The sequence below is a fragment of the Chiloscyllium plagiosum genome, unplaced genomic scaffold (assembly GCF_037043375.1).
Source record: "Chiloscyllium plagiosum isolate Xiang-an unplaced genomic scaffold, Cpla_swu_hap1 HiC_scaffold_20, whole genome shotgun sequence".
NCBI classification, from domain to species: Eukaryota; Metazoa; Chordata; class Chondrichthyes; order Orectolobiformes; family Hemiscylliidae; genus Chiloscyllium; species Chiloscyllium plagiosum.
Window position 1 is genome coordinate 4,787,120 of NW_028270158.1, and position 25,182 is coordinate 4,812,301.

General features: G+C 41.8%; 1 protein-coding gene across 1 annotated transcript in view; it reads right to left on the minus strand.

The window, feature by feature from the left end:
- The window catches only part of nomo (nodal modulator), a 96,250-nt gene that overhangs the window by 11,690 nt on the left and 59,378 nt on the right, over positions 1–25,182 (minus strand). The window contains exons 20-27 of the mRNA XM_087997592.1: positions 25,061–25,143; positions 18,970–19,126; positions 17,602–17,728; positions 16,104–16,217; positions 15,384–15,511; positions 13,297–13,438; positions 4,601–4,684; positions 1,485–1,595 (exon numbers count right to left, since the gene is read on the minus strand). Of these exons, the coding sequence (XP_087853718.1) occupies positions 1,485–1,595; positions 4,601–4,684; positions 13,297–13,438; positions 15,384–15,511; positions 16,104–16,217; positions 17,602–17,728; positions 18,970–19,126; positions 25,061–25,143 (946 nt within the window). The remainder of the gene's footprint in view (positions 1–1,484; positions 1,596–4,600; positions 4,685–13,296; positions 13,439–15,383; positions 15,512–16,103; positions 16,218–17,601; positions 17,729–18,969; positions 19,127–25,060; positions 25,144–25,182) is intronic.

The window sequence follows — 25,182 nt, forward strand, 5'->3', positions numbered from 1 at the left end:
CATCCACTTTTGTACATCATAGATCATGAGACAGATCATAAGACACAGTCCTAGAGCATGGAAACAGACCCTTCGGTCCAACTCATCCATGCCAATCAAGTTTCCCAAACTAAAACCAGAATCCCTCTAAATTTTTCCACTCATGTACCTGTCCAAATGTTGTAACTGTACCTGGCAGTTCATTCCGTTTATGACCAACCCTCTGTGTGAAAAACTTGTCCCTCACATCTCTTTTAAATCTTTCTCCTCTCATCTTAAAAATATGCCCTCTAGTTTTGAATTCCCCTACTCTATTCATCTTATCCATGCCCCTCATGACTTTATAAATCACTACAAGGTCTCTCAGCCTCCTACGCTCTAGTGAAAAACTTCCCAGCCTATCCAGCCTCTCCTTTATAACTCAAACCTGCCAGCCCTGGTAACATCCTTGTAAATCTTTTCTGCACCACCCCTCCCCAAACCCCATGAGTCTGCTCCACCATTCGATCATGTTATTGATATGTTTCTCAACCCAGTCTCCTGCCTTCTTCCCTTTAGCCCTTGATCCCCTTACTAATCAAGGACATGTTTATCTTTGTGTGAAATACACTCAGTGACTTGGCCTCCACAGCAATGAGTTCCACAGATTCCACACCTTCTGCCTGAAGAAATTCCTCCTCATCTCAATTCTGAACAGTTCTCCCTTCACTGAGGCTGCCCTTGGGTCATTCTCTCTCCTACTAGTGGAAACATTTTCTCCACATCCACGCTATCCAGGCCTCTCAGTTTTCTCCAAGTTTCAATGAGACACTCCTTCATCCTTCTAAACTCCATCATGTACAGACCCACAGTCCTCAACTGCTCCTGATATGACAAGCCCTTCATCCCTGGGATCATTCTTGCAAACTTCCTCTGGACCCCGCGTCCTGGAAAGTGGGGAGAGAAAATCAGAAAACAGCAATCATAAGTTCTCTGTATCCTGTCTCTAAGAAACTAAATAAAAGAATTCCTTTGATGAAAAGATAAGACCGGGTTGTTTAATTAGCTGAGTTAAATCCTACACAGAAAGGAAAACTTGCCCAGATCTCTGGGGAGAAGTGAGGAAGTGGTCCAGGCGAACCAGCTCTTCAAAGCATCAGCAAAAATATGATGGGCCAAATGGCCTCCTTCTGTGCTGAAAATGGGTAAAGTTGCCACAGTTTTATCAGACCATAGGGCTGCTCTCCTATTAGACAGAAATGACTGGTGCTTTTCATATCCAAGAGTCACCAAGCCCCAAAGGGAGTTGCGGGGGGGGGGGGGGGGGGGGGGGGAAAGAGGGTGAGTGAGGTTGCGAAGCAGAGTTCCTCATGATAACCTCAGCTGGTGCAGGAGTTGAACCCACACTGTTGGTGTCGCTCTGCATCTCAAACCAGTCATCCAGCCACTGAGCTAACCGACTCCCAACCATTCTATGATTGCGAAATGGAGGTATCAGAAGAGAATGCAGCAGTAATCTGACATACCCGTAAAGTAGAAAGGTGTTCAGGTGAGGTGATAACATTGCCACTTAAATCAAACTGATTAATCTGTCGGAACGCTAGAATATTCACACCTTCAATATCACTGCTGTCAACCTGAACAAAGGAAATACAGAGAAAGTAGAACAGCTGGGTTAATGTTGTTACTATTGTTTCTCAACTTCAGTATGATTAACAAAACAAAACAAAACTTTATCCACAAAAGCACATAAAGGCAATATTTATTCTGAGAGTAATCTCCTGTGGAAACTTTTAAAATTAATGATAGTAATTAGACGGGCATCATTCTACATTTTAAAATAAGCATTTTGAACAGATTTATAAATCTAAATTTTACATCTAATGAAAGTAAGATAATGCGGATACTGAAAATCTGAAACAAACGCAAAGTGCTGGAGAAACTCTGTTTCTCTCTTCACAGTTCTGCAGAGTTAACATTTCATGTCCAGTATGACTGGACTTCAGAACTGCTTTTTACTGGAACTGAAATGTTTACTGTTTTTCTCTCTCCACAGATGCGACCAGACTTGTAGATTTTACATCTACAATATTTATCATGGATCTTCAGATTCTGGTCAGGTTAGAAACTGTGCCAGTCCTCAGCCAGGAGGTGGCAGAAGTGAGAAACTGCACGGATCCACAACAATAATATGGAGATATGCGGGCCACTCCCGGCACCACATTAAGGAGCGTTTCTTCAGAAGCTTCCAACAATCCCGAAAGCACCAACGGTTATACAGCTGCAGCACGTGTGTTAATTTCAGGATGCCTGAATACAACTAATGCAAGTTTTAGTGAAGTCGGCCTTAAAGCCAGATACTAAACAGCTTCGGTGTGATTTTTAATCAGAAAAGTAAGTGGGGCAGCACGGTGGCTCAGTGGTTAGCACTGCTGCCTCACAGCAACAGGGTCCCAGGTTCGATTCCAGCCTTGGATGACTGCCTGTGTGGAGTTTGCACATTCTCCCCATGTCTGCGCAGGTTTCCTCTTGGTGCTCTGGTTTCCTCCCACAGTCCAAAGATGTGCAGGTCAGGTGAATTGGCCATGCTAAATAGTGCTAGGTGCATTAGTCAGAGGGAAATGGGTCTGGGTGGGTTACTCTTCGGAGAGTCAGTGTCTACTAGTTGGACTGAAGGGCCTGTTTCCACACTGTAGGGAATCTAACCTAAGCGAATCTAACATTTAGGTCAGTCCTTGTTCAGATGAACAATGGGGAGGGTTAGCACTAATGCCTCACAGCGCTAGAGATCCTGGTTCAATTCCAGCCTTGGGCAACTGTCTGTGTGGAGTTTACACATTCTCCCTATGTCTGCTTGGGTTTCCTCTGGGTGCTCCTGTTTCCTCCCACAGTCCAAAGATATGCAGGTCAGGTGAATTGGCCATGCTAAATTATTCATGGTGTGTAGATTAGGTACATTAGTCACGAGAAATGTAGAGTAATAGGGTAGGGGGATGGGTCTGGGTGGGTTACTCTTCGGAGGGTCGGTGTAGACCTGTTGGGCCAAATGGCCTGCTTTCACACTGTGGGGATTCTATGATATGTTATGATATTCTATGAATACAGAATCACAGAATCCCCACAGTGCGGAAAGGGGCCATTCAGCCCAACAATTTTGCACTGAACCTCCGAAGGGGCATCCTACCCAGAACCCCCCACCAATCTATCCCTGTAATCCTACCTAGCCTGCACATCCACAGACATTATGGGGAAATTTAGTGTCTTCAATCCATCAAGCATAAAACTTAACATAAACAAAAACAGAAATTGCAGGAAAAACTCAGGAAACCTGGCAGCATCTGTTGAGAGAAAACAAAGTTAACATTTTGGGTCGAATTCTGAAGTGAAGAATTGAAGAAAGGTCTCTGGACCCAAAACATTAACTCTGATTTCTCTTCACAGATGCTGCCAGACCTGCTGAGCTTTTCCAGCAATTTCAGTTTTTGTTTCTGATTTCTATCAACCGCATACCTTTGGACTGTGGGAGGAAACCAGAGCACCCAGAAGAAACGGGTAGAATGTGCAAACTCCACGCAGCCAATCGCGCGAGTCCCTGGCACTGTGAGGCTGCAGTGCTAACCACTGAGCCACCATGCCACTAGAGAAGCAGAAACCTGTTGCCAAACGGTCATTATCAGCAGATCTTTGTTTTTGGAAATGCAGCAGTATTTGCTGACTAATATTGCTATTCAGTGGGAAGGAAGGTAAAAGTGCAAGTTATTCATCAGTCACATGTCATACATATGTGGGCAATATGATAATAGCAGCTAATCCCCTTAGGGAAAGTGGAAGTGGGAGTACAGACAATTATAGTCAATGGACTGTAGGTTGGCTGCAGATGTCCTTATAGCCAATGGCACAATTTCTTAACTGGCTTCCTAGTTGGACAGCACTGACAGACAGTGAGACAATGTCCATTGTCACTGTCAGGCAGCTGTGACAGGGCCTGGTGCTATAATGGCAGAGGTAACAGCCCATTCTGATTTGTGAAAATTCCTGTGACAGGCTTTACAATCTTGCATTACAGCACCATGCTTCATAAACAATCTCTCTCTATCAATTTATTCAGGTCTGTGGTGCAGGACACAGCAGAGCGAACACAGATACTCCCTAAGTTCCAACGCCTGCATAATGAGGATTCTCTTTTAATATTCTCTCATTTGTGTCCAAAGTTGCAATTAATCAGAATTTTGAGGAATTAACATTTGCAAATCTTTTAGAATTCAGATGATTACATTTTATGAGCAGAATTTTTCTCGTGTTCTTTAAAAGATTAATTGACAAAACAAGATCTGAAATTTCAGAGAAAGAAATGGCTTAAAACTTCAGGCCCAGTCCAGATATACAGTTCAATTCCATCCTAAAAAAAAGGTCAGCTTATGTTTAAATAGTTCATATAACTCTAAGCCATTTTGTCTGCAACCACTATTAAGGGATCTTGTATAACAGCAGGAATACATGCAGCACTGCAGATCTCTGCTCAGTTCTCCGGTTTCCAGAGATCCTTTTCACTCAATAACTACAGCATGAAACCAATCTCAGAACTTCAAAAATGTGGCTAAAGCCTTAAACATAAACACAAGAAATTCTATGCTCGACTAACCTTGACAGAACGATACTGGGGTAGTGCTCTCTCTATGTGGTCATTGCCTTCAACTTTCAGCTGAATGTGGTACACACAACTGGGCTACAGAGAAAAGACAGGCAAAGCATTCAATCATTCAATATTCTTTTCAAAAGCTTTCAAAACCAGGCATTTAACATCACTAACTAATTCAATTGATAATTCACGTAAGAAATTTTAAAATGCTAAAGATGCAGGGACATTTGCACAATGCATTTAAGCTCCAACCTATGTGATTTATATGCATACTAATTATATTAACTTATTTATTTTATATGATTTATCTTTAGAGTTTGGATTCTTGAATTTGAATGAGTAGCATTGGGTTTTCTGAGTGTCTGAAGGTATTTAATGATTAACTTGTGTGTATTTCTGTAGCTAGAATATTTTTTTAATTGAAACACAGTGAGAGAGAAAGGCTTCCTGGAGAGCAATGGGGTTTTGTGTACATTAGGCGAATTTTACAAGTAAACAAGGTAAACTGCTGTGCATTAGCCTCCAGTTGGAAGGTCAGGGCTGATTTTTTCCCTTTGATTAGGAGAAGCACTGATCGCTTAAAAATATAAAGGTCTTTTTACACAGTTTGAGCAGTTCATAGAACAATACAGCGCAGAACAGGCCCTTTGTCCCTCGATATTGCGCCGACCTGTGAACTTTTTTCAGCTCGTCCCCCTACACTATCCCAAAATCATCCATGTGCTTATCTAAGGATTGTTTAAATCTCCCTAATGTGGCTGAGTTGACTACATCAGCAGGTAGGGCATTCCACTCCCTTACCACTCTCTGCGTAAAGAACCTGCCTCTGACATCTGTCTTAAATCTATCACCCCTCAATTTGTATTATGCCCCCTCGTACACTCTGACATCATCATCCTAGGAAAAAAACTTTCACTGTCTACCCTATCTAATCCTCTGATCATCTTGTATGTCTCTATCAAATCCCCTCTTAGCCTTCTTCTTGCCAATGAGAACAGACCCAAGTTCGCTCAGCCTTTCCACATAAGACCTTCCCTCCAGACCAGGCAACATCCTGGTAAATCTCCTCTGCACCTTTTCCAATGCTTCCTTCCCGAAATATGGGGACCAGAACTGTACATAATATTCCAAGTGTGGCCGCACCAGCGTTTTGTATAGTTGCAGCATGATATTGCGGCTCCGGATCTCAATCCCTCTATGAATGAAACCGAACACACCGTATGCCTTCTTAACACACTATCCACCCGAGTGGCAACTTTCAGGGATCTATGTACATGGACACCGAGATCTTTCTGCACACCCACACTACCAAGAATCTTTCCATTGACCCAGTACTCTGCCTTCCTGTTATTCTTCCCAAAGTGCATCATCTCACATTTAGTTACATTGAACTCCATTTGCCACCTCTCAGTCCAATTCTGCAGTTTATCCAAGTCATCCTGCAACCTGTAACATTCTTCCACACTGTCCACTACTCCACCAACTTTAGTGTCATCTACAAATTTACTAATCCATCCACCTATGCCTGCGTCTAAGTAATTTATAAAAATGACAAACAGCAGTGGTCCCAAAAAGATCCTTGTGCCACACCACTAGTAACCGGATTCCAAGCTGAATATTTTTCATCAACCACTACTTGCTGCCTTCTTTCAGAAAGCCAGTTTCTACTCCAAACTGCTAAATCACCCTCAATCCCATGCCTCTGCATTTTCTCCATAAGCCTACCATGTGGAACTTTATGAAAGGCTTTACTGAAGTCCATGTATACCACATCAACTGCCCTACTCTCATCTACATGCTTGGTCACCTTCTCAAAAAACTCAATGAGATTTGTGAAACACGACCTGCCCTTGACGAAACCATGCTGACTGTCTGAAATCAAATTGTTGCTTGCGAGATGATTATAAACCTTATTTCTTATAATCCTTTCCAAAACCATTGCTACAACAGAAGTAAGGCTCACTGGTCTATAATTACCTGGGTCATCTCTACTGCCCTTCTTGAGCAAGGGCACAACATTTGCAATCCTCCAGTACCAAACCTGTAGACAATGACGACTCAAATATCAAAGGCTCTGCTATCTCCTCCCTAGCTTCCCAGAGAATCCTCGGATAAATCCCATCCAGCCCAGGGGATTTGTCTACTTTCACTCCTTCTACAATTGGCAACACCTGTTCGTAACTAACCTCGATCCTTTCTAGTCTAATATTTCGTATCTCATTTTTCTCCTCTACAATGTTCTCCTTTTCCTGAGTGAAAACCAATGAGAAATGTTTGATTAGCACCTCTCTGATTTCCACAGGGTCCACACTCTACTTCCCACTTCTGTCTTTGACTGGCCCTATTCCTACCCTAGTCATCCTTTTACTCCTCACATACCTGTAGAAAGCTTTAGGGTTCTCCTTTATTCTATTTGCTAAAGACTGCTCGTGTTCTCTCTTTGCTCTTCTTAACTCTCTCGTTAAATCCTTCCTGGCTGATCTGTAACTCTCCGTCGCCTCATCTGAACCATCTTGTGTCATTAACACATAAGCCTCCTTCTTCCGCTTAACAAGAGATGCAATTTCTGTAGTAAACCATGGTTCCCTTACCTTATCACTTCCTCCCTGCCTGACAGGGACATACCTATCAAGGACACACAATATCTGTTCCTTAAACCAGCTCCACATTTCCATTGTCTGCATCCCCTGCATTTTGCTACCCCATCCTATGCATCCTAAGTCTTGCCTAATCGCATTATAATTGCCCTTGCCCCATCAATAACTCGATCTGTGGCATGTACCTATCCCTTTCCATCGCTAAACTAAACATAACTGAATTATGGTCACTCTTTCCAAAGTGCTCACCTACCACTAAATCAAACACCTGGCCTGGTTCATTACCAAGCACCAGATCCTGTGTGGCCTTCCCGCTTGTGGGCCCTTCGACATACTGTGTCAGGAAACCCCCCTGTATACATTGGACAAAAACTGATCCATCCAACACACTAGAGTTATAGCATTTCCAGTCAATTTTGGGGAAGTTAAATTCCTCCACAATGACCCTGTAGGGTTCTACAGCTCAAGCTGGGTGTGTAAAGCAGTTTGTCCTGAGAAAGGGAGCAAATAGTTTTAAACTGTCAAAAAATAGGTTACCTTAGTGTAAGAAATTTAATTTAAAAGTTCCAGACCAGAAATCATAGAATCATAGAGCACAGAAACAGACCTTTCAGTCCAGTAGTCCATGCCAAACATAATCCCAAACTAAATTAGTCCCACCTGCCTGCTCCTGGCCCATATTCCTCTAAACTCTTCCTATTCATGTACTTATCCAAATGTCTTTTAAATGTGCCCACATCCACCACTTCCTCAGGCAGTTCATTCCACATGCGAACCACCCTCTATGTAAAACATTTGCTGCCCATGTCTCTTTAAAAATCTCTCTCCTTTCAACTTAAAAATGTGACCCCAAGTCTTGAAACCCCCCACACTAGGGAAAAGACGCCTGCTTTTAACCTTATCCATACCCCTCATGCCTTGAAGATTATTTGAAGCTGAGAACATTTAACCTAGGTTACATGATGAATCATGAAATAAGTTATCAGATTTGTGTGACTGGGAATTAAAGCCACAGCTAAATCAGAGAAGAACATTTTTCTCTGGTGAATGAGTACTGCAGTGGGATGCCGCTAGGAATAATGGAGTTTTATTTTTTACAGTGTGTGTCTAAATCTTAAAATGTGTGGTATACGTAAATAGTTTGGTTTATTCTATTATTTATCGTTTTGCAAAATAAACTTCTGCTTGATCGTCAAAACCAAATCTGCAGCATTGTGTGTTAATGTTTCAGTGAGAAACAACCCTGTTAAAACCCTAAAAAAAACAATCAAGCTAGATTTTCAGTCCGGATTCCAACTTGCCCAGTAGTATCACAATATCACCAGTATCACAATAATAATACCAATGCTAATTTGGAGAATTGGGAAGCGGGCATAATCATTATTTACAACAGCTTTTGCTCTTGCTGTTGGGGAGGTTTTAAAATAACGTGGCAGGTGGTTGGGAACCAGAAGAGAAGACAAATAGACAGCAAAGTGGAGAGTGGAGACTGTAAGAATCATGAAGATAGCATTAATAAGAGGAAGAGTAGGCAGACAGCAGGTGAACGCAAAAGAACTGGTGGCCTGAAGTGCATATACTTTAATGCAAGGAGTATAGTGGGTAAGGCAAATGAACTTAGGATTGGTGCCTGGGAGTATGACGTTATTGCAATCACAGAGACTTGGTTGAAGGAAGGGAATGATTGGCAACTAAATGTTCCAGGATATAGATGCTTCAGACAGGACAGAGAGGGAATAAAAAAAAAAGGGGGTGTGGGGCGGGGAGTTGCATTGCTGGACAGGGACGATATCACGACTGTGCTAAAGGAGGACACTATGGAGGGCTTCAGTTGTGAGGCATTATGGGTGGAGCTGAGCAATAAGAAGGGTGCAGTTACATTGTTGGGACCGTATTACAGGCCTCGCAACAGTGAGCATGAGGTAGAAGAAGAAATAGGTAAACAGATTATGGAAAGATGCAGAGACAACAGGGTACTGGCGATGGGAGATTTTAATTTTCTGAACATTGACTGGAATACACTTAGTGTCAGAGTCTGGATGGGGCAGAATTTGTAAGAAGATTACATGTAAGTTTTCTAGAGCAGTATGTCAACAGTCCAACAAGGGAAAGGGTCATATTGGACCTGGTACTGGGGAATGAGCCAGGACAGGTATTAGATATTGCGGTGGGGGATTTCTTTGGCAACAGTGACCACAATCCTGTAAGTTTTAGGATACTCGTAGACAAAGATGAGAGTGGTCCCAAGGGAAGAGTACTAAACTGGGCCAAGGCCAATTACATCAAAATTAGGCAGGAGCTGGAAAATGTGGATTGGACACAGCTATTTGAAGGGCAGTCCACTTTTGATATGTGGAAGGTTTTCAAAGATAGGTTAAAGATAGGGCAGGATAGGCATGTCCCGTTGGAAAGACAAGATTCGTGAACCGTGGATGACAAGCGAAATCGTACAACTAGCCAAGAGGAAAAGGGAAGCATACATAAGATCCAGGCAGATAAGAACAGAACGGGCCCTGGAGGAATATTGGAAGAGAAGGGCCAGTCTTAAACTAGGAATCAAGTGGACTAAAAGGGGTCATGAAATAGCTTTAGCGATCAGAATTAAGGAGAATCACAAAGTCTTTTATTCTTATATAATAAGCAAGCGGGTAACTAGAGAAAGGATTGGTCCACTAAAGGATAAGGAAGGAAGGCTGTGTATCAAACCTGAGAGAATGGGTGAGATTTTGAATGATTACTTTGCATCAGTGTTCAATGAGGAGAGGCACATGATGAATGTTGAGATTAGAGATAGAAGTTTGACAACTCTGGATAATGTTGACATAAGTAGGGAAGATGTGTTGGGTAGGCTGAGGTTACTAAGGTGGACAAATCCCCAGGACCGGATGGGATCTATCCCAGGTTGCTGAGGGAGGTGAGAGAGGAAATAGCTGGGGCCCTGACAGATATCTTTGTAGCATCCTTAAACACAGGTGAGATGCCAGAGGACTGGAGGGTTGCTCATGTTGTCCCCCTATACAAGAAGGGTAGTAGGGATACTCCAAGTAACTACAGACCAGTGAGCCTGATGTTGGTGGCAGGAAAGTTGTTGGAGAAGGTACGAGGGATAAAATCTATATACGTTTAGAAAACAATGGGCTTATCAGTGATAGGCAACATGGTTTTGTGTGGGGGAGATCGTGCTTTACCAACTTAATGGAGTTCTTTGAGGAAGTGACCAAGTTGATAGTTGAAGGAAGGGCTGTAGATGTCACATACATGGACTTTAGTAAGGTGTTTGATAAGGTTCCCCATGGTAAACTAATATAAAAAGTGAAGTCACATGGTGTGCAGGGTGTTCTAGCTAGGTGGATAAAGAACTGGTTGAGCAACAGGAGACAGAGAGTAGTGGTTGAAGGGAGTTTCTCGAAATGGAGAAAGGTGACCAGTGGTGATCCACAGCGGTTGGTGTTGGGGCTACTGTTGTTTGTGATATACATAAATGATCTGGAAGAGGGCACTGTTGGTATGATCAGTAAGTTTGCAGATGACACAAAGATTGGTGGAGTAGCAGAAACATAAGGGACTGTCAGAGAATACAGGAGAATATAGATAGACTGGAGAGTTGGGCAGAGAAGTGGCAGATGGAGTTCAATCCAGGCAAATGTGAGGTGATGCATTTTGGGAAGTCTAATTCTAGAGCAAATTATAAAGTAAACAGAAGAGCCTTGGGAAAAGTTGATGAGCAGAGAGATCTGGTCCATTATACCCTGAAGGTTGCTGCACAGGTGGATAGAGTGGTCAAGAAGGCATATGGTATGCGTGCCTTCATCGGACAAGGTATTGAGTATAAGAGCTGGCAGGTCATGTTAAAATTGTACAAGACATTGGTTCAGCCGAATTTAGAATACGGTGTACAGTCCAGGTCGCCACATTACCAAAAGGATGTGGACGCTTTGGAGAGGGTGCAGAGAAGGTTTACGAGGATGTAGCCTGGTATGGAAGGTGCTAGCTATGAAGAGAGGTTGAATAGGTTAGGTTTATTTTCATTTGAAAAAAGGCGATTGAGGGGGGACCTGATTGAGGTCTACAAAATCATGAAGGGTATAGACAGGGTAGAGGTCACACTTTCAAAGTGAGAGGTGAAAAGTTTAAGGGGTATGCACGCAGCAAGTACTTTACACAGAGGGTGGTAGGTGCCTGGAAGGTGTTGCCAGCAGAGGTAGTAGAGGCAGGCATGATAGATTCATTTAAGATGCGTCTGAATAGAGCATGAGTAGGTGGGGAGCAGAGGGATACATATGCTTAGGAATTGGGCGTTGGTTTAGACATTGGATTTGGATTGGCTCAGGCTTGGAGGGCCGAAGGGCCTGTTCCTGGGCTGTAAATTTTCTTTGTTCTTTGTACATCTGCAAAGTAACATATCTCAAAGCTAATTTTGCCATGAAGATCCTGTGATTCTGCTCAACTATTATTCCATTTCTTTCATGACAACCAGATATGTTTGGCAAGTCTCAGCAGGGAGACAGCACTCTATGAGGTAGAGTTAAATGATTCTGAAAAGAATTCAATTGAACATTTTTATATTTTGAAGATAGTTTAAAGTAATGCATTAGTCGAGCATTTGATTTCCTTATTACTCTGCTGGATTCATTTTCTTTCTGTGTGCTCATATCCATGTAAACTTCACCATTAGATTCAGCTTTACTGCTCATCTGATGTACATCACCTTTTCAAAGAAACAGAGGTACAATAGCAGGACAAACCAACTTCATTAAAAATGCATTTATTCATTCGCCGCATACTATTTGTTATCAGAGTACAAGTTTCCAAATTTTTGATCAAAGTGGACATAGGTTTATTTCTGAAAATGATTGACAAAACACTATGGTAACTGGAAACCTGAAACTTTTTAAAAAAAGGTGAAAAGAAGCAGGTTGAGGAAAATATCTGGAGAAAAAATAAATATTTAATGTACACATCTCTAGACCTTTTTTAAGAACTGCAGGAAATGAGCAATTAGCAACTTATCAGCAAGAAGAAAGAACATCTTTTCTGCTTTTCCTCGCTCCATGGATGCTACCTGACCTGTGTTTTTCCAGCATTTTGTATTTTTAATTCTTATAGAAATGTCAATTTGCTGTGAATTCAATAAAAGAGGTAGGGAGAGAGAGCCCAAACCCAAACAAACATTCTTGGTAGTGTAGATGAGCGGAAAGATCTCGGTGTCCATGTATATAGATCCCTGAAAGTTACCACCCAGGTTGAGAGGGTTGTTAAGAAGGCATACAATGTATTAGCTTTTATTGATACAGGGACAGAGTTTCAGAGCCACGAGGTCATGCTGCAGCTGTACAAAACTCTGGTGCAGCCGCACTTGGAGTATTGCGTACATTGAGTCACCACATTACAGGGAGGATGTGGAAGCTTAGGAAAGGATTCAGAGGAGATTTACTAGGATGTTGCCTGGTATGGAGGGAAGGTCTTATGAGGAACTTGAGGCTGTTTTCATTAGCGAGAAGAAGGTTGAGAGGTGACTTAATTGAGACATATCAGATAAACAGAGGGTTAGATAGGGTGGACAATGACAGCTTTTTTCCTCAGATGGTGATGGCTAGCACGAGGGGACATAGCTTTAAACTGAGGGGTGATAGATGTAGGACAGATGTCAGAGGTAATTTCTTTACTCAGAGAATAGAAAGGGCATGGAACACACTGCCTGCAACAGTAGTAGCCTTGCCAGCTTTAAGGGCATTTAAATAGTCACAGATAAACATATGGATGAAAATGGAATACTGTAGGATAGATGGGTTTCACAGGTCGGGGGCAACAGAGAGCCAAAGGGCCTGCACTGCGCTGTAATGTTCTATGTAATAGAGTCCTTCCCTATAGGTCAACATTGTCAGGAGGTTCATGTGATCAAGTTCCACAGCCAGTCCCCATATAAAGAACACTAAGAAAGCAGTGACTTATGTTACTGTGTTCATTTTGAAACACACAAACTTGTCATTATTTTGACACATTATCAAATTGTGCAATACATTTTCCAGATGCATCAGATGCTCTTTCATAAACATTTTCATCATTAAATAAACCTATGAGAGTTAAATTGTTAACTCTTACCAGTAGACCACGGAGACGGAATTTTCCATCTTCATCAGTCACTGTATCCTCTCCATAAATGCTACAATCATTCTGGCCAACAGCTTCCACCGCAATTCCTTGCTCAGGTTCCCCATTTAATGAGGATACTGTTCCATAACAGCTTTAAAAAAAAAGATGTTTATTTTATGGTAATATTTCAGATTACTGGCTGCACAGAACTGAATGCCTTTTTCAAATGCTATTATACATCTCAAGAAAAAACATCCCAAGATCACTGTTCCTGCAATTTCTTTTGAATCCTTTACAGAGCTTTTTCACAAGCTGGAACAAAACTGCTCAACATGCAAATCAACACACCATTTGAATATCTTGCTACAAAAGTCAGGAATAGAGCTGGTTATTTTCCTGGTTTTACCTAAGTTAGTTAGTAATGTACTTTGACCACAATGCTGAACAGAGTCTTTCAAATTGTAACAAGAGAACAGTGATCAGCGTAAGCGCTACAAACATTACTATGTCGATAGTAATGGTAATTTAATTCGACCCAAAATTAATCATTTGCTTTTCTTTACTCCTTCATGGAATGTGAGTCACACCAATAAGGCCTGCATTACTCATTACTAACTGACCTTGGGAAGGTAATCGTAACAGCCTTCTTAAACCACTGCAGTTCATCCAATGTTGATATGACCACAGAGCTCTAAGAGAGGAAGTTCTATGATTGTGACTCTTTTGATGTGGAGCCTTTAACACTGTTAAACACCCCAAGGGAGCATTACCAATCAGAATGTGACACTGAGCCACATAAAAAGTTAACAGGACAAACGAGAAAAGCTTAGGCAAGAAGATAGGTTTCGAACATCTTGTTGGTGAGGTTTAAAGAAAGAAATTCCATAGGATAAAACACAGACAGTTGAAGAAAAAGCTTTCAACAGGTGTATTAAAAATCTAGAATACACGAGAGGTCAATTTATTTATTTTGTAGCTAAATGGGTTCAGCTTTCAAAGGTGAACTTCTCCGAAATTATTTTCTCATCCTGTTTAAATGTACTACAAACCTTTCCCACATGAAAGACATTCCCCAGGCTTCCACTGAAGATAACTACTCAGCAGTTCATGACAAAGCTTACAGTAATTTTCCAGCTCATCCCCACTGGATAATACTTGACCTCCGTTCTGCACAGCAGAGATCACTGTACACTGTGCAGAGCAGCAGCCTGTGGCCCTACTGATTGCTGGTATTTCACAGGGATATACAGGGTTCACTTCTATTCATACAAAACAGAGTGTATCTCTCAGACAAAGCACAGAGTTGCATTTATTTTAAAATGTTCCACTCCAGCTCAAATGGAGGTTAACAATCATTTTTATGGAACATATTTCATGGTTTTAACACATTAGAAACAAAGATTACATCAAGTTCAATCATAAAGCATTAAATACATTCTGCAATGGATGTAGTGTTAGCTTAATGCTTATAGCTAATTTTCGCTATAATCAGTAATGTAATTCACTTTAATATTAGGGAATTTTTCATAATGAAATTTTAGTCTAGATTAGATTCCTTACAGTATGAAAACACTCCCTTTGGCACAACAAGTCCACACTGACCCTCCGAAGAGTAACCCACCCAGTCCCATTTCCCTCTGACTAATGTACCTAACACTATGGGCAATTTAGCTTGGCCAATTCACCTGACCTGCACATCTTTGGACTATGGGAGGAAACCCATGCAGACACAGGAAGAATGTGCAAACTCCACACAGACAGTCGCCCGAGGCTGGAATCGAACCTGGGACCCTGGTGCTGTGAGGCAGCAGTACTAACCAGTGAGCCACCGTGCCACCTTACAGCACTGTGTCTACCTACAGCATTTTATTTTTTAAAATCTTATTCTGCAGAAAAATTTGCAATAGTGCAGCAGCATACCAGACTGCACTTCTAAGCTGTTCTAGTTGTTCCTTATTCCTATTACAGAACACACCCACAAAGGTCTGTGCACCAGAACCAACACACCAATTTCTGACAACAACTTGTCTATCATACAGGAACATGTCCAAAAAGACATTCAGATAGAGAATATATTTCTCCCTTCCCTGACAAACCTGTAGGCAGTCCGATAGCCCGTAATCTTGATTTTAAGAGTTTGTCCTTCTTGTATTTCGATCATTTGTGATGCAGGCTCAAAGCGAAACTCCTTCATCATGGGTTTGAAGTAATACTGACCAGGACTCTAAACACCAACACAGAATACAATTACAATATGCAATTATTTAACATTTGAATGAAAAAATTAAACAACAGTGGTAGAAGTTTGCATTTTATGTCCAGTACTGATCAGGCTCCATGGTATACGAGCCAACAGCTGTTACAATTTCATTTACACAAATACACTGAAAAGAGAATGGATGGTAAAGTGCGCTAGATGATTCTGCAAAAAAAATTATTCAATTTGTAAGATAATGATTTTCTCTCTCTTATAGAGTACCAAATGAAATTAGCCCATATAGACTCAACTCAGTTCTTAATAAGCCACAATTAGACAGACAGACTGGCGTTGTGTGAGAAGTGGTGAGGTGTACTAATGGACACTCCTCTGAGGCTGGAGAAGGCACAATGTCACACCAATGTAATGGGAGCTTCACTGTACACCTGGTCCAGGCTGTACACCACTTCAAACCCTCAATTTGACTCTGACAACAGAAGTAAAACAATTCTCCATTTCCCACCTCCATCAAAATGCTTACATAAAATATAGAGAACAATCTCTAACCAAATCTAGAATTGAATAACTTCACTTTCTGATGAAATAAATTAAACATTACCAGGTTTGCAAAAGTGAGCATGCCATTCTCTTGGGTCAGCAGGTTAGAACGGAATTGTCCTCCACTAAGAGACAAAAGAACTCCGGCAAGGGGTTGATCATCTTCAGTTTTTATCTGGTTATATAAGAGTAAATTCCATTGTATCATTTTAAAATGGCAATAAAAAGAAAATTCACAATTCCAGGAAAACTACCGATGTTACAGTAAGAGTTACACCAATATCACAACTAATCACTTGTATTAGTCATTATCATTAACATTATCATTATCTGGTCATTGTCATTAACCAGATTAGCTCGAGAAGACACATTTGTTTGTTAAATAGCCTGACAGAGTCTGTTGGCACTAATCCCCACATGATCTTTAAATACAAGTTGTTAAAATTGAATGCAAAAACAATCTAAACAAAGTTGATTTTATTTGGATCAGGATGTCCCAGGATGTGCTTTACAGTCCCTAAGCAGATGCTTCTATTCAATAAAACCAGAGCACCCACTGGCTTTAATACTGATCCAAATAGTGCACAAGAAAATACATATCCTAGCTACACTGAGCACTTCAAAATTCAAACATTTAAAAGCTTATACTAAGTGAGCTCTACTGTTAAATGTAATTCAAATGATTTTAACTCGAGATGAATCTGGAAATTGTGAAACATATTTATGAAGAATTCTAGAAGGAAAATCAGGACAGCACGGTGGCTCAGTGGTTAACAGTGCTGCCTCACAGCGCCAGAAACCCAGGTTTGACTCTCGGGCAACTATTTGTGTGGAGTTTGCAGAGTGTCCAGCGTAGGTTTCCTGCCACAGTCCAAAGATGTGCAGGTTAGGTGGATTGGCCATGCTAAATTGCTCATAGCGTGCAGGGATGTGTTGGTTAGGTGGGTTATCCACAGGAAATGCAGGGTTACAGGGACAGGGCAGCAGGGTGGATCTAGGTGAGCTGTTCTTCGGAGGGTCGGTATTGACATGATGGGCCATGTGGCCTGCTCCCACACTGTGGGGATTCTGTCACTCTTACAATATTGTAAACAACAAAAGCTGAGTGATGCGAAAAAAAATGTGTCATTCCCATGAAAGTCTGTACGAAATAGCATGCCATGTGACCGTGACTGGCAAACTGTAATAACTAGATATAACAAATATAATCCTATCCCTTATATGGTTCAGTTTCTTAATAAAATTATCAAATGATCAGTTTATATGCACAAAAATATCCGCAATAGTGGAATGGTGTATTGGTTTGTCATTTTAATTCAACACTCCTCTTCATTTAATTTTGGCTATTTTTGGTGCTGCAGGATGACCACACATTTTTAACCTGATTACTTAATCCATGTATGGATTTTTCAATGTTAACCAGCTTCGGTGCGAGAATGTGTTTATTTATAAAATACCTTTAACAGACATACTAATTAAACAAAAACAAAATAGATCAAAGTGAACTCAATGATTAGTTAAAATTTACAATTTGTACACAGCACTTAATATTAAATTACCTCAAAAGTAACTCCTGCCAATGCAAACGCTTTAAAATCGCCAACTGTTCCCTTTAATGCAGTCAAAACAAAACCTTCCTTTTGAGCAGTTACAGAATACTCCTGGTCTCTATGCAATGGTCCAACTCTTGTAAATACAAACAAAAAAGATGGTTATATTACTTCTGTGAATCCCAATGGTTTAATAATGTACGTCGCTGGAAGAAACAGAAAAGAAACAGTACTGTTGAACACAACATAAACTGATTAGATTTTCACAGCTCCAAACTATTCCTTTATAAGCAAAATACCACTTAATACGCACAGCTGACCAAGTACAACTATGTTGTTTCAGATTTTATACAAAGTTAAAAATCATACAACACCAGGTTATAGTTCAACTGGTTTATTTGGAAGCACTAGCTTTAATTGGGGAGACTGGACGCCTCCTCGCAGAGCGCTTCAGGAAACAATCAACCCCACTGCCCTGTGGCCCAATATTTCAACCCACCCCCCCCACTCTGCCGAGGACATGGAGGTCCTGGGCCTCCTTCACTGCCGCTCCCTCACCACCCGACGCCTGGAGGAAGAACGCCTCATTTTCCGCCTCTGAACACTTCAGCCCCAGGGCATCAATGTGGACTTCACCAGTTTCCTCATTTCCACTCCCCCCACCTTACCCCAGTTCCAACCTTCCAGCTCAGTACTGTCCTCATGACCTGTCCTACCTGCCAATCTCCCTTCCCACTTATCCACTCCACCCTCCCCTCTGACCTATCACCTCCACCCCCCTCCCCCCCATTTATCTCTCCACCCTGGAGGCTCTCTGCCTCTCTTCCTGATGAGGGGCTTTTTGCCAAAACGTCAATTTTCTTGCTCCTCGGATATTGCCTGACCTGCTGTGATTTTCCAGCATTACTCTGATCTAAACTCTGGTTTCCAGCATCCACAGTCCTCACTTTTGCCCAAAATAAAAATATTAAGCATTGCTCTATCCGTAGGCTCACACTGCCCCCATGTGTCTCCATCTGGCATTTTCCTTGGCCTCCTTCTGAAAAAGTCTGCTCCAGCAGTTTCCTGTTGAAATCACTGCCCAACTTTTACCCTTTTGTGTCTTTCAATTTCGTAAAATCTACTAAAAATCCATAAATCTTTATCAGATTGAAACATTTACCTGCCAGTGTACATGAGTCCAAATGTAAAGAAAACAACTTTGAGCTTCAGTGTCCACAATGTAAGCTACATGATGATCAATTTCTTGGGCGCAAGGAATCAGATCCAAAGATACACACAACTCAATTTTCTTCACAATCTCAAATTCACAAAATGAGATGCAGCCAAATGATCTTCAAAGCTATTGCACAGATTACTAAACCTCTTTTCACGTACCTGTATGACCCCTCTTCATTAGTGAATACAGTGATCAGTGGTGTTGAGGTTTTCTCAGTGATAATAATCTCAACACCCTCTAAGGCCGGGTATATTTGTCCTTCTAGAAATAGTCCAACTTTCCCTTGAATCTCTATTAGTTTTCCTGGACAACTATCTGTAGCAAAACACAAAGATAAAACAGAAAACTTCAGATGCTGGAGATCTGAAATGCACTGCCTGAAGAACCCTTTAAATGGGTTAACATGGATTGTGGAATCACTCTGTTGTGCAAAGGCTAATTCAAAGCACCTCAGCAAACAGCAAATTAAAATATTTACCAAGTTTGCTCAAAAAAATCTTTCACATTGATAGTTGGAAGCACAGTGCAATTTTTGTTGCAAGAGTGAAGAATCCAATTAGTTTTCTCATCTGGCTAATGAAATACTCTGCACATCGAATCAAAAGTTACAAGGTATTTTTAGAAAAGTCGATAGCATTCAGGTCACCATAATATTAAAGGAGCTTCATTTAAAATTCTGTGAATTAATCATGTCAAAATCAAGTACTACACACAGATTGAAATTATATGAAACAGTAAACACAATTAGTCAGGTCAAAATGATTACATTAACAACATTAACTGAACATACCCAGAATCTATGAAATATCTTTCTAGGCTTCATCCTGGAACATTTCTACTTAATTGCTCCAATATATATGCAGTGTACAACTCTCAATGCGATGATGATTACAATGGCTGATGATTAATACATGAATTAGTTCTGTGCTAGTAATAAAACTGAATTTGTGACTGCCTAAATCAGATGGAAGAAATTGTCACAGACACAACCTCCACAAACAAGGCTCCTCATCAAAAATGTTTGCAGACTCATTATCAAATGCAAATCTGATAAGTAAAACTATCACCTTCATAGTCAAGCCTAATGTTTACCCTTTCTTCACAAATGCAACCAACATTGTCTAGTTTAGACCAGTCCTCTTATCTTCCCAATAATAGAATACCATGCTCATGGAGCACCAATGCTTCAACATATCACAAAATCGTTTCAGTGCAGGAGTCAGCCATTCGGTCCATCATGTCGTCACTAGTTTATCAAATGAGTTTTCACTTCATGCCCACTCTCTTGCCTCCTTCCTGTAATCCTGTTCAGTGTTCCCTGTTAAGTAACAATCTAATTTCCTTGCAAAGACTCAAGTGAACTTGCCAAAACCACACACACAGGCATTTCAGGTCCTAACCACAAACTGCATGAAAATGTTTCTCCTCATATTGCTTTTCCTCCTTTCACTAATTACTTTAAATCATTGTCCTCTTGTTTCATGTTTCTTCATTTCATATGTGGGAACATTCTCTCCCCATTTTCTCTGGCCAGACCTCTCATGATCTTGAATATTTCAACCCGATCTTCTTTCAGCCTTATGTTCTCCAAGGAAACAGTTCCAGTTCTCCGATTTATCTTCATAGTGGAAATTCCTCACCCTGGAACATCCTCTCCAGTGCCTTCACACCCATGCTGGATTGCGTCCAGCACCAGAGATGGACCCGATATTCCAAGCTGAGGCTGAACTAACATCTTATAAAAGTTCAGCATCATATCTTTGCCCCTTCCTACTCCACCAAGCTCGATTAAGCAAGCCTGGAAAACTTCATGTTGTTAACCACTCTCACAACCTGTCCTGCCATCTTTAATGACTTACGCACATATACACCTAGCTCTCTCTGCTCCTGCCCCCTCCTCAGAGGTGCAACTTCTGTTTTATATTGCATTTCCATGTTCTTCCTTCCAGAAAGTATCACCTCACACTTCTCACGACTGAACTTCATCTGCCACCTGTCCGCCCACTCCACCTGCTTGCCTTCTCCTATGTCCTCTTCAAGCTCCACTATCTACCTGTCGGGGAATTTTGCCCAGTTAATCAGAGATCACAGACACACAGATCAGACTGAGAACTGACAAGGACTTATTTAACAAACAGCGATATCGTGGAAGAGACTTGACCCAACTGAAACAGTCACTGATGGGCTGTTCAGAAGGAACCACAGCTTCTTCCCCGAACAGAGAATACCGTGGAGTTTTACACCCTTACAACAATGAAGTGAGAGTTATGAGACAATGGTGCGAGTTGTAAACAAAGAGAAATAAAGTTCGTTCATTGAAAAGATTCAAGTGTCTGACAATGAGTTAATTGACTCAGGAGATTCCGATCCTTGGCTGGGGCAGGTGTTAGTGGACTTCATGTGGTATCAACGTGTTCGTATTTTTAGATTAGATTAGATTACTTACAGTGTGGAAATAGGCCCTACGGCCCAACAAGTCCACACCGACCCTCCGAACAGCAACCCACCCAGACCCATTCCTCTACATTTACCCCTTCACCTAACACTACGGGCAATTTAGCATGGCCAATTCACCCTAACCTGCACATTTTCTTGGACTGTGGGAGGAAACCAGAGCACCACGGGAAGAATGTGCAAACTCCACACAGACAGTTGCCTGAGGCGGGAAATGAACCCAGGTCTCTGGCGCTGTGAGGTAGCAGTGCTAACCACTGTACATCCACAATTGTTGAGGGGGGTAAGTGAAGTACCTTTGGTGCCTCCTTGTCTGGGTACCCTTGTGAAGGCTTGACTCATAATGGCAGCAGCTGTACCCTCGGGACATCAGAGGTGGCTGGGCTATTGTGGAGCACGAGGCTCATTATCAGTTAATCTGAAGAAGTATATTCTCTTGGTCTGGGGCCTGATGAGTCATGTCCTGAGGTATGTGGGATGTCTGGGGCAGCTGGTTTAGCCAATTTGAGGCATTGTGGGTAGGATCAGTGGCTAAGTGCAGACATTTTGTGAAGTCTATTTTGTGGCATGGGAGGCCAGGACGTGTATTTTCTCCCACACTATCACAATCATACTCACAGTTTACAATGTTTCAAAGTTCTTTTATCAATCTCAAAGTTTGGAATTATGCCTTGCATACCAAAGTCTGGACCATTAACATTCATCAGCGTCCCAACACTGATCCCTGGGGAAGATCCATTACAAATCTGCACCCCGAGCCTGAAAAAACAGCCATTAACCATTACACTCGGTTTCCCATCGCTCAGCCAACTTTGCATCCTTCTTGTTGCTATTCCTTTTACCTCATGAACTGTAATTTCTCACAAGTCTGTTGTGTGGCAGTGTATCAAATGCCTTTGGAAGTCCATGTACACGACATGAACAACATTGATTTCAACAACCCTTTTTGGTACCTTACAGAGATGTACAGCATGGAAACAGACCCTTCGGTCCAACCCGTCCATGCCAACCAGATATCCCAACCCAATCTAGTCCCACCTGCCAGTGCCTGGCCCATATCTCTCCAAACCCTTCCTATTCATTTACCCACCCAAATGCCTCTTAAATGTTGCAATTGTACCAGCCTCCACCACATCCGCTGGCAGCTCATTCCATACATGTACCATCCTGTGTGTGAAAAAGTTGCCCCTTAGGTCTCTTTTATATCTTTCCCCTCTCACCTTAAACCTAAGCCTTCTAGGCACCTTCCGTCACCTCACCTGTGACTATTGATGATACAAATATCTCAGCAAGAGGCCCAGCAATCACTTCTCTAGCTTCCCACAGAGTTCTCAGGTGTACCTGATCAGGCCCTGGGGATTTATCCACCGTTAACCGTTTCAAAACATCCAGCACTTCCTCCTCTGTAATATGGACATTTTGCAAGATGTCACCATCTATTTCCCTACAGTCTATATCTTCCATATCCTTTTCCACAGTAAATACTGATGCAAACTATTCATTTAGTATCTCCCCCATTTTCTGTGGCTCCACACAAAGGCAGCCTTGCTGATCTTTGAGGGGCTCTATTGTCTCCCTAGTTACCCCCTTGGATTCTCCTTAATTCTCTTTGCCAAAGCTATCCCATGTTCCCTTTTTGCCCTCCTGATTTCCCTCTTAAGTATAGTCCTACTTTCTTTATACTCTTCTAAGGATTCACTCGATCTATCCTGTCTTTATCTGACATATGCTTCCTTCTTTTTCTTAACCAAACCCTCAATTTCTTTAGTCATCCAGCATTCCCTATACCTACCAGCCTTCCCTTTCACCCTGACAGGAATATACTTTCTCTGGATTCTTGTTATCTCATTTCTGAAGGCTTCCCATTTTCCAGTTGTTCCTTTACCTGAGAATATCTGCCTCCAATCAGCTTCCAGCAAGTTGGTTCAAATGGGCAGCACGGTAGCTCAGTGGTTAGCACTGCTGCCTCACAGTGCCAGGGCCCAGGTTCTATTCCCACCTTGGGTGATTGTCTGTGTGAAGTTTGCATATTGTCCCCGTGTCTGCGTGAGTTTCTCCCCGGGTGCTCCGGTTCACTCCCACAAACCAAAGATGTGCAGGTTAGGTGAATTGGCCATGCTAAATTGCCCATAGTGTTAGGTGCGTTAGTCAGGGTGAATGTAGGGTAGGGGAATGGGTCTGGGTGGGTTACTCTTCGGAGGGTTGGCGTGGACTTGCTGGGCCAAAGGGCCTGTTTCTAAACTGTAGGGAATCCAAAAACCTTTAAGAAATTCATGCTGACTCTCTTCAAATAGCCTGAATTTGTCCATGTGACTATTAATTTTATCATATATTAATATTTCCAGAGGTTTCCATACCACTGATGTTAAACTGACTGGTTTACAGTGGCTTAACATATTCTTGCAGCGTTTTTTGAACAAGGGCATAACATTTGCAGTTCTCCAGCCCTCTGGCATCAACTGAGAGTTTAAGCAAAACTGAAACATAAGGGCCTGAGCCTCTGCAATTGTCCTCATTGCACCCAAGGATACTGAGGTAAGTATCTTATGAGTTTGTGCTTTCTCAACTTTAATACAGCCAGGCAATCCAATCAAATTTAAACCCTTCTAATGACCAAACTTCTCCTTTCACCATGGCCTGGGTACATTCTTTTTCAAATACTTAAAAATGCAAGACAAGTACAAGACAAGGACTGGAATTTAGATGAATACAAATCTTAACTTTCCAATTAGTTACTTCTCATCCTTTCGTCAACTAAAGGAAGTCACTGCCTTGAGTCAGGCTCCTTCTGGTTCCACCAGCACTTAACCTTTTCCCTTACTAGAACTTCAGTCATCTTGAATTTTGCCTCAAATATTACATAGGCCATTTTTAAAAATAGCATTATAGGTGAAGAAACCTTTTCTAAAAGGTACATAAGATTAACTAGATCAGTGTGTCAAAACTAATGCATGAGTCAATTCTGGTCCATACATCTTGGCAATTCACCTTGCACATTCAAAACATCTAAATTAGCTACTGAACTGGACTTGCCATATAAATACTGTGGCTAAAGGAGTAGGTCAGAGGTTGGGAATACTGCAGCAAATAACTCACCCAAGCCTGTCCACCATCTACAAGGCACGAGTCAAGAGTGTGATGGAATAATCTCCATTTGCCTGGAAGGGTGCAGCTCCAACAACAAAAGCTTGACGCCATTCAGGACAAAGCAGCCTGATTTGGAAATATGCCACTGTTTCTGCCTGGTCAAAACCCTGGATATCCTCCCCTCTCTAACAGCAGCATGAGTGGTCAGAGACTGGAAACTGGCTATCATATTCATGTTAACACAGGAACCTAAGAATTTGCATGCTTTTTTATAATTAACATAAGCATTCAAAATTCAGTCAATTAAATGAGTGTAAAACAGTCAAAACTTCACAATTAGATTACATTAGATTACCTACAGTGTGGAAACAGGCCCTTCGGCCCAACTAGTCCACACCGACCCTCCGAAGATCAACCCCCCCAGACCCATTTTCCTCTGACTAATGCATCTAACACTATGGGCAATTTAGCATGGCCAATTTACCTGACCTGCACACCTTTGGACTGTGGGAGGAAACCGGAGCACCCGATCCAGAGGAAACCCACGCAGACACGGGGAGAATGTGCAAACACCACACAGACAGTCGCCCAAGACTGGAATTGAACCTGGGTCCCTGGTGCTGTGAGGCAGCAGTGCTAACCACTGAGCCACCGTGCCGCAATCTTTTAATCTGTAATATTAAGTCTTCAAATTATGTAAAAGGTTACCTCCAGTAATGACAGCCTCCACTGATGGAGGGTAGAAGAGAAGTTCCTTTGATGAGGGTGTGACTGTAATCTTTTCTCCAGCTCTATCAGAGAAAACAAGAGAGGTTTACAATCAGTAGTGA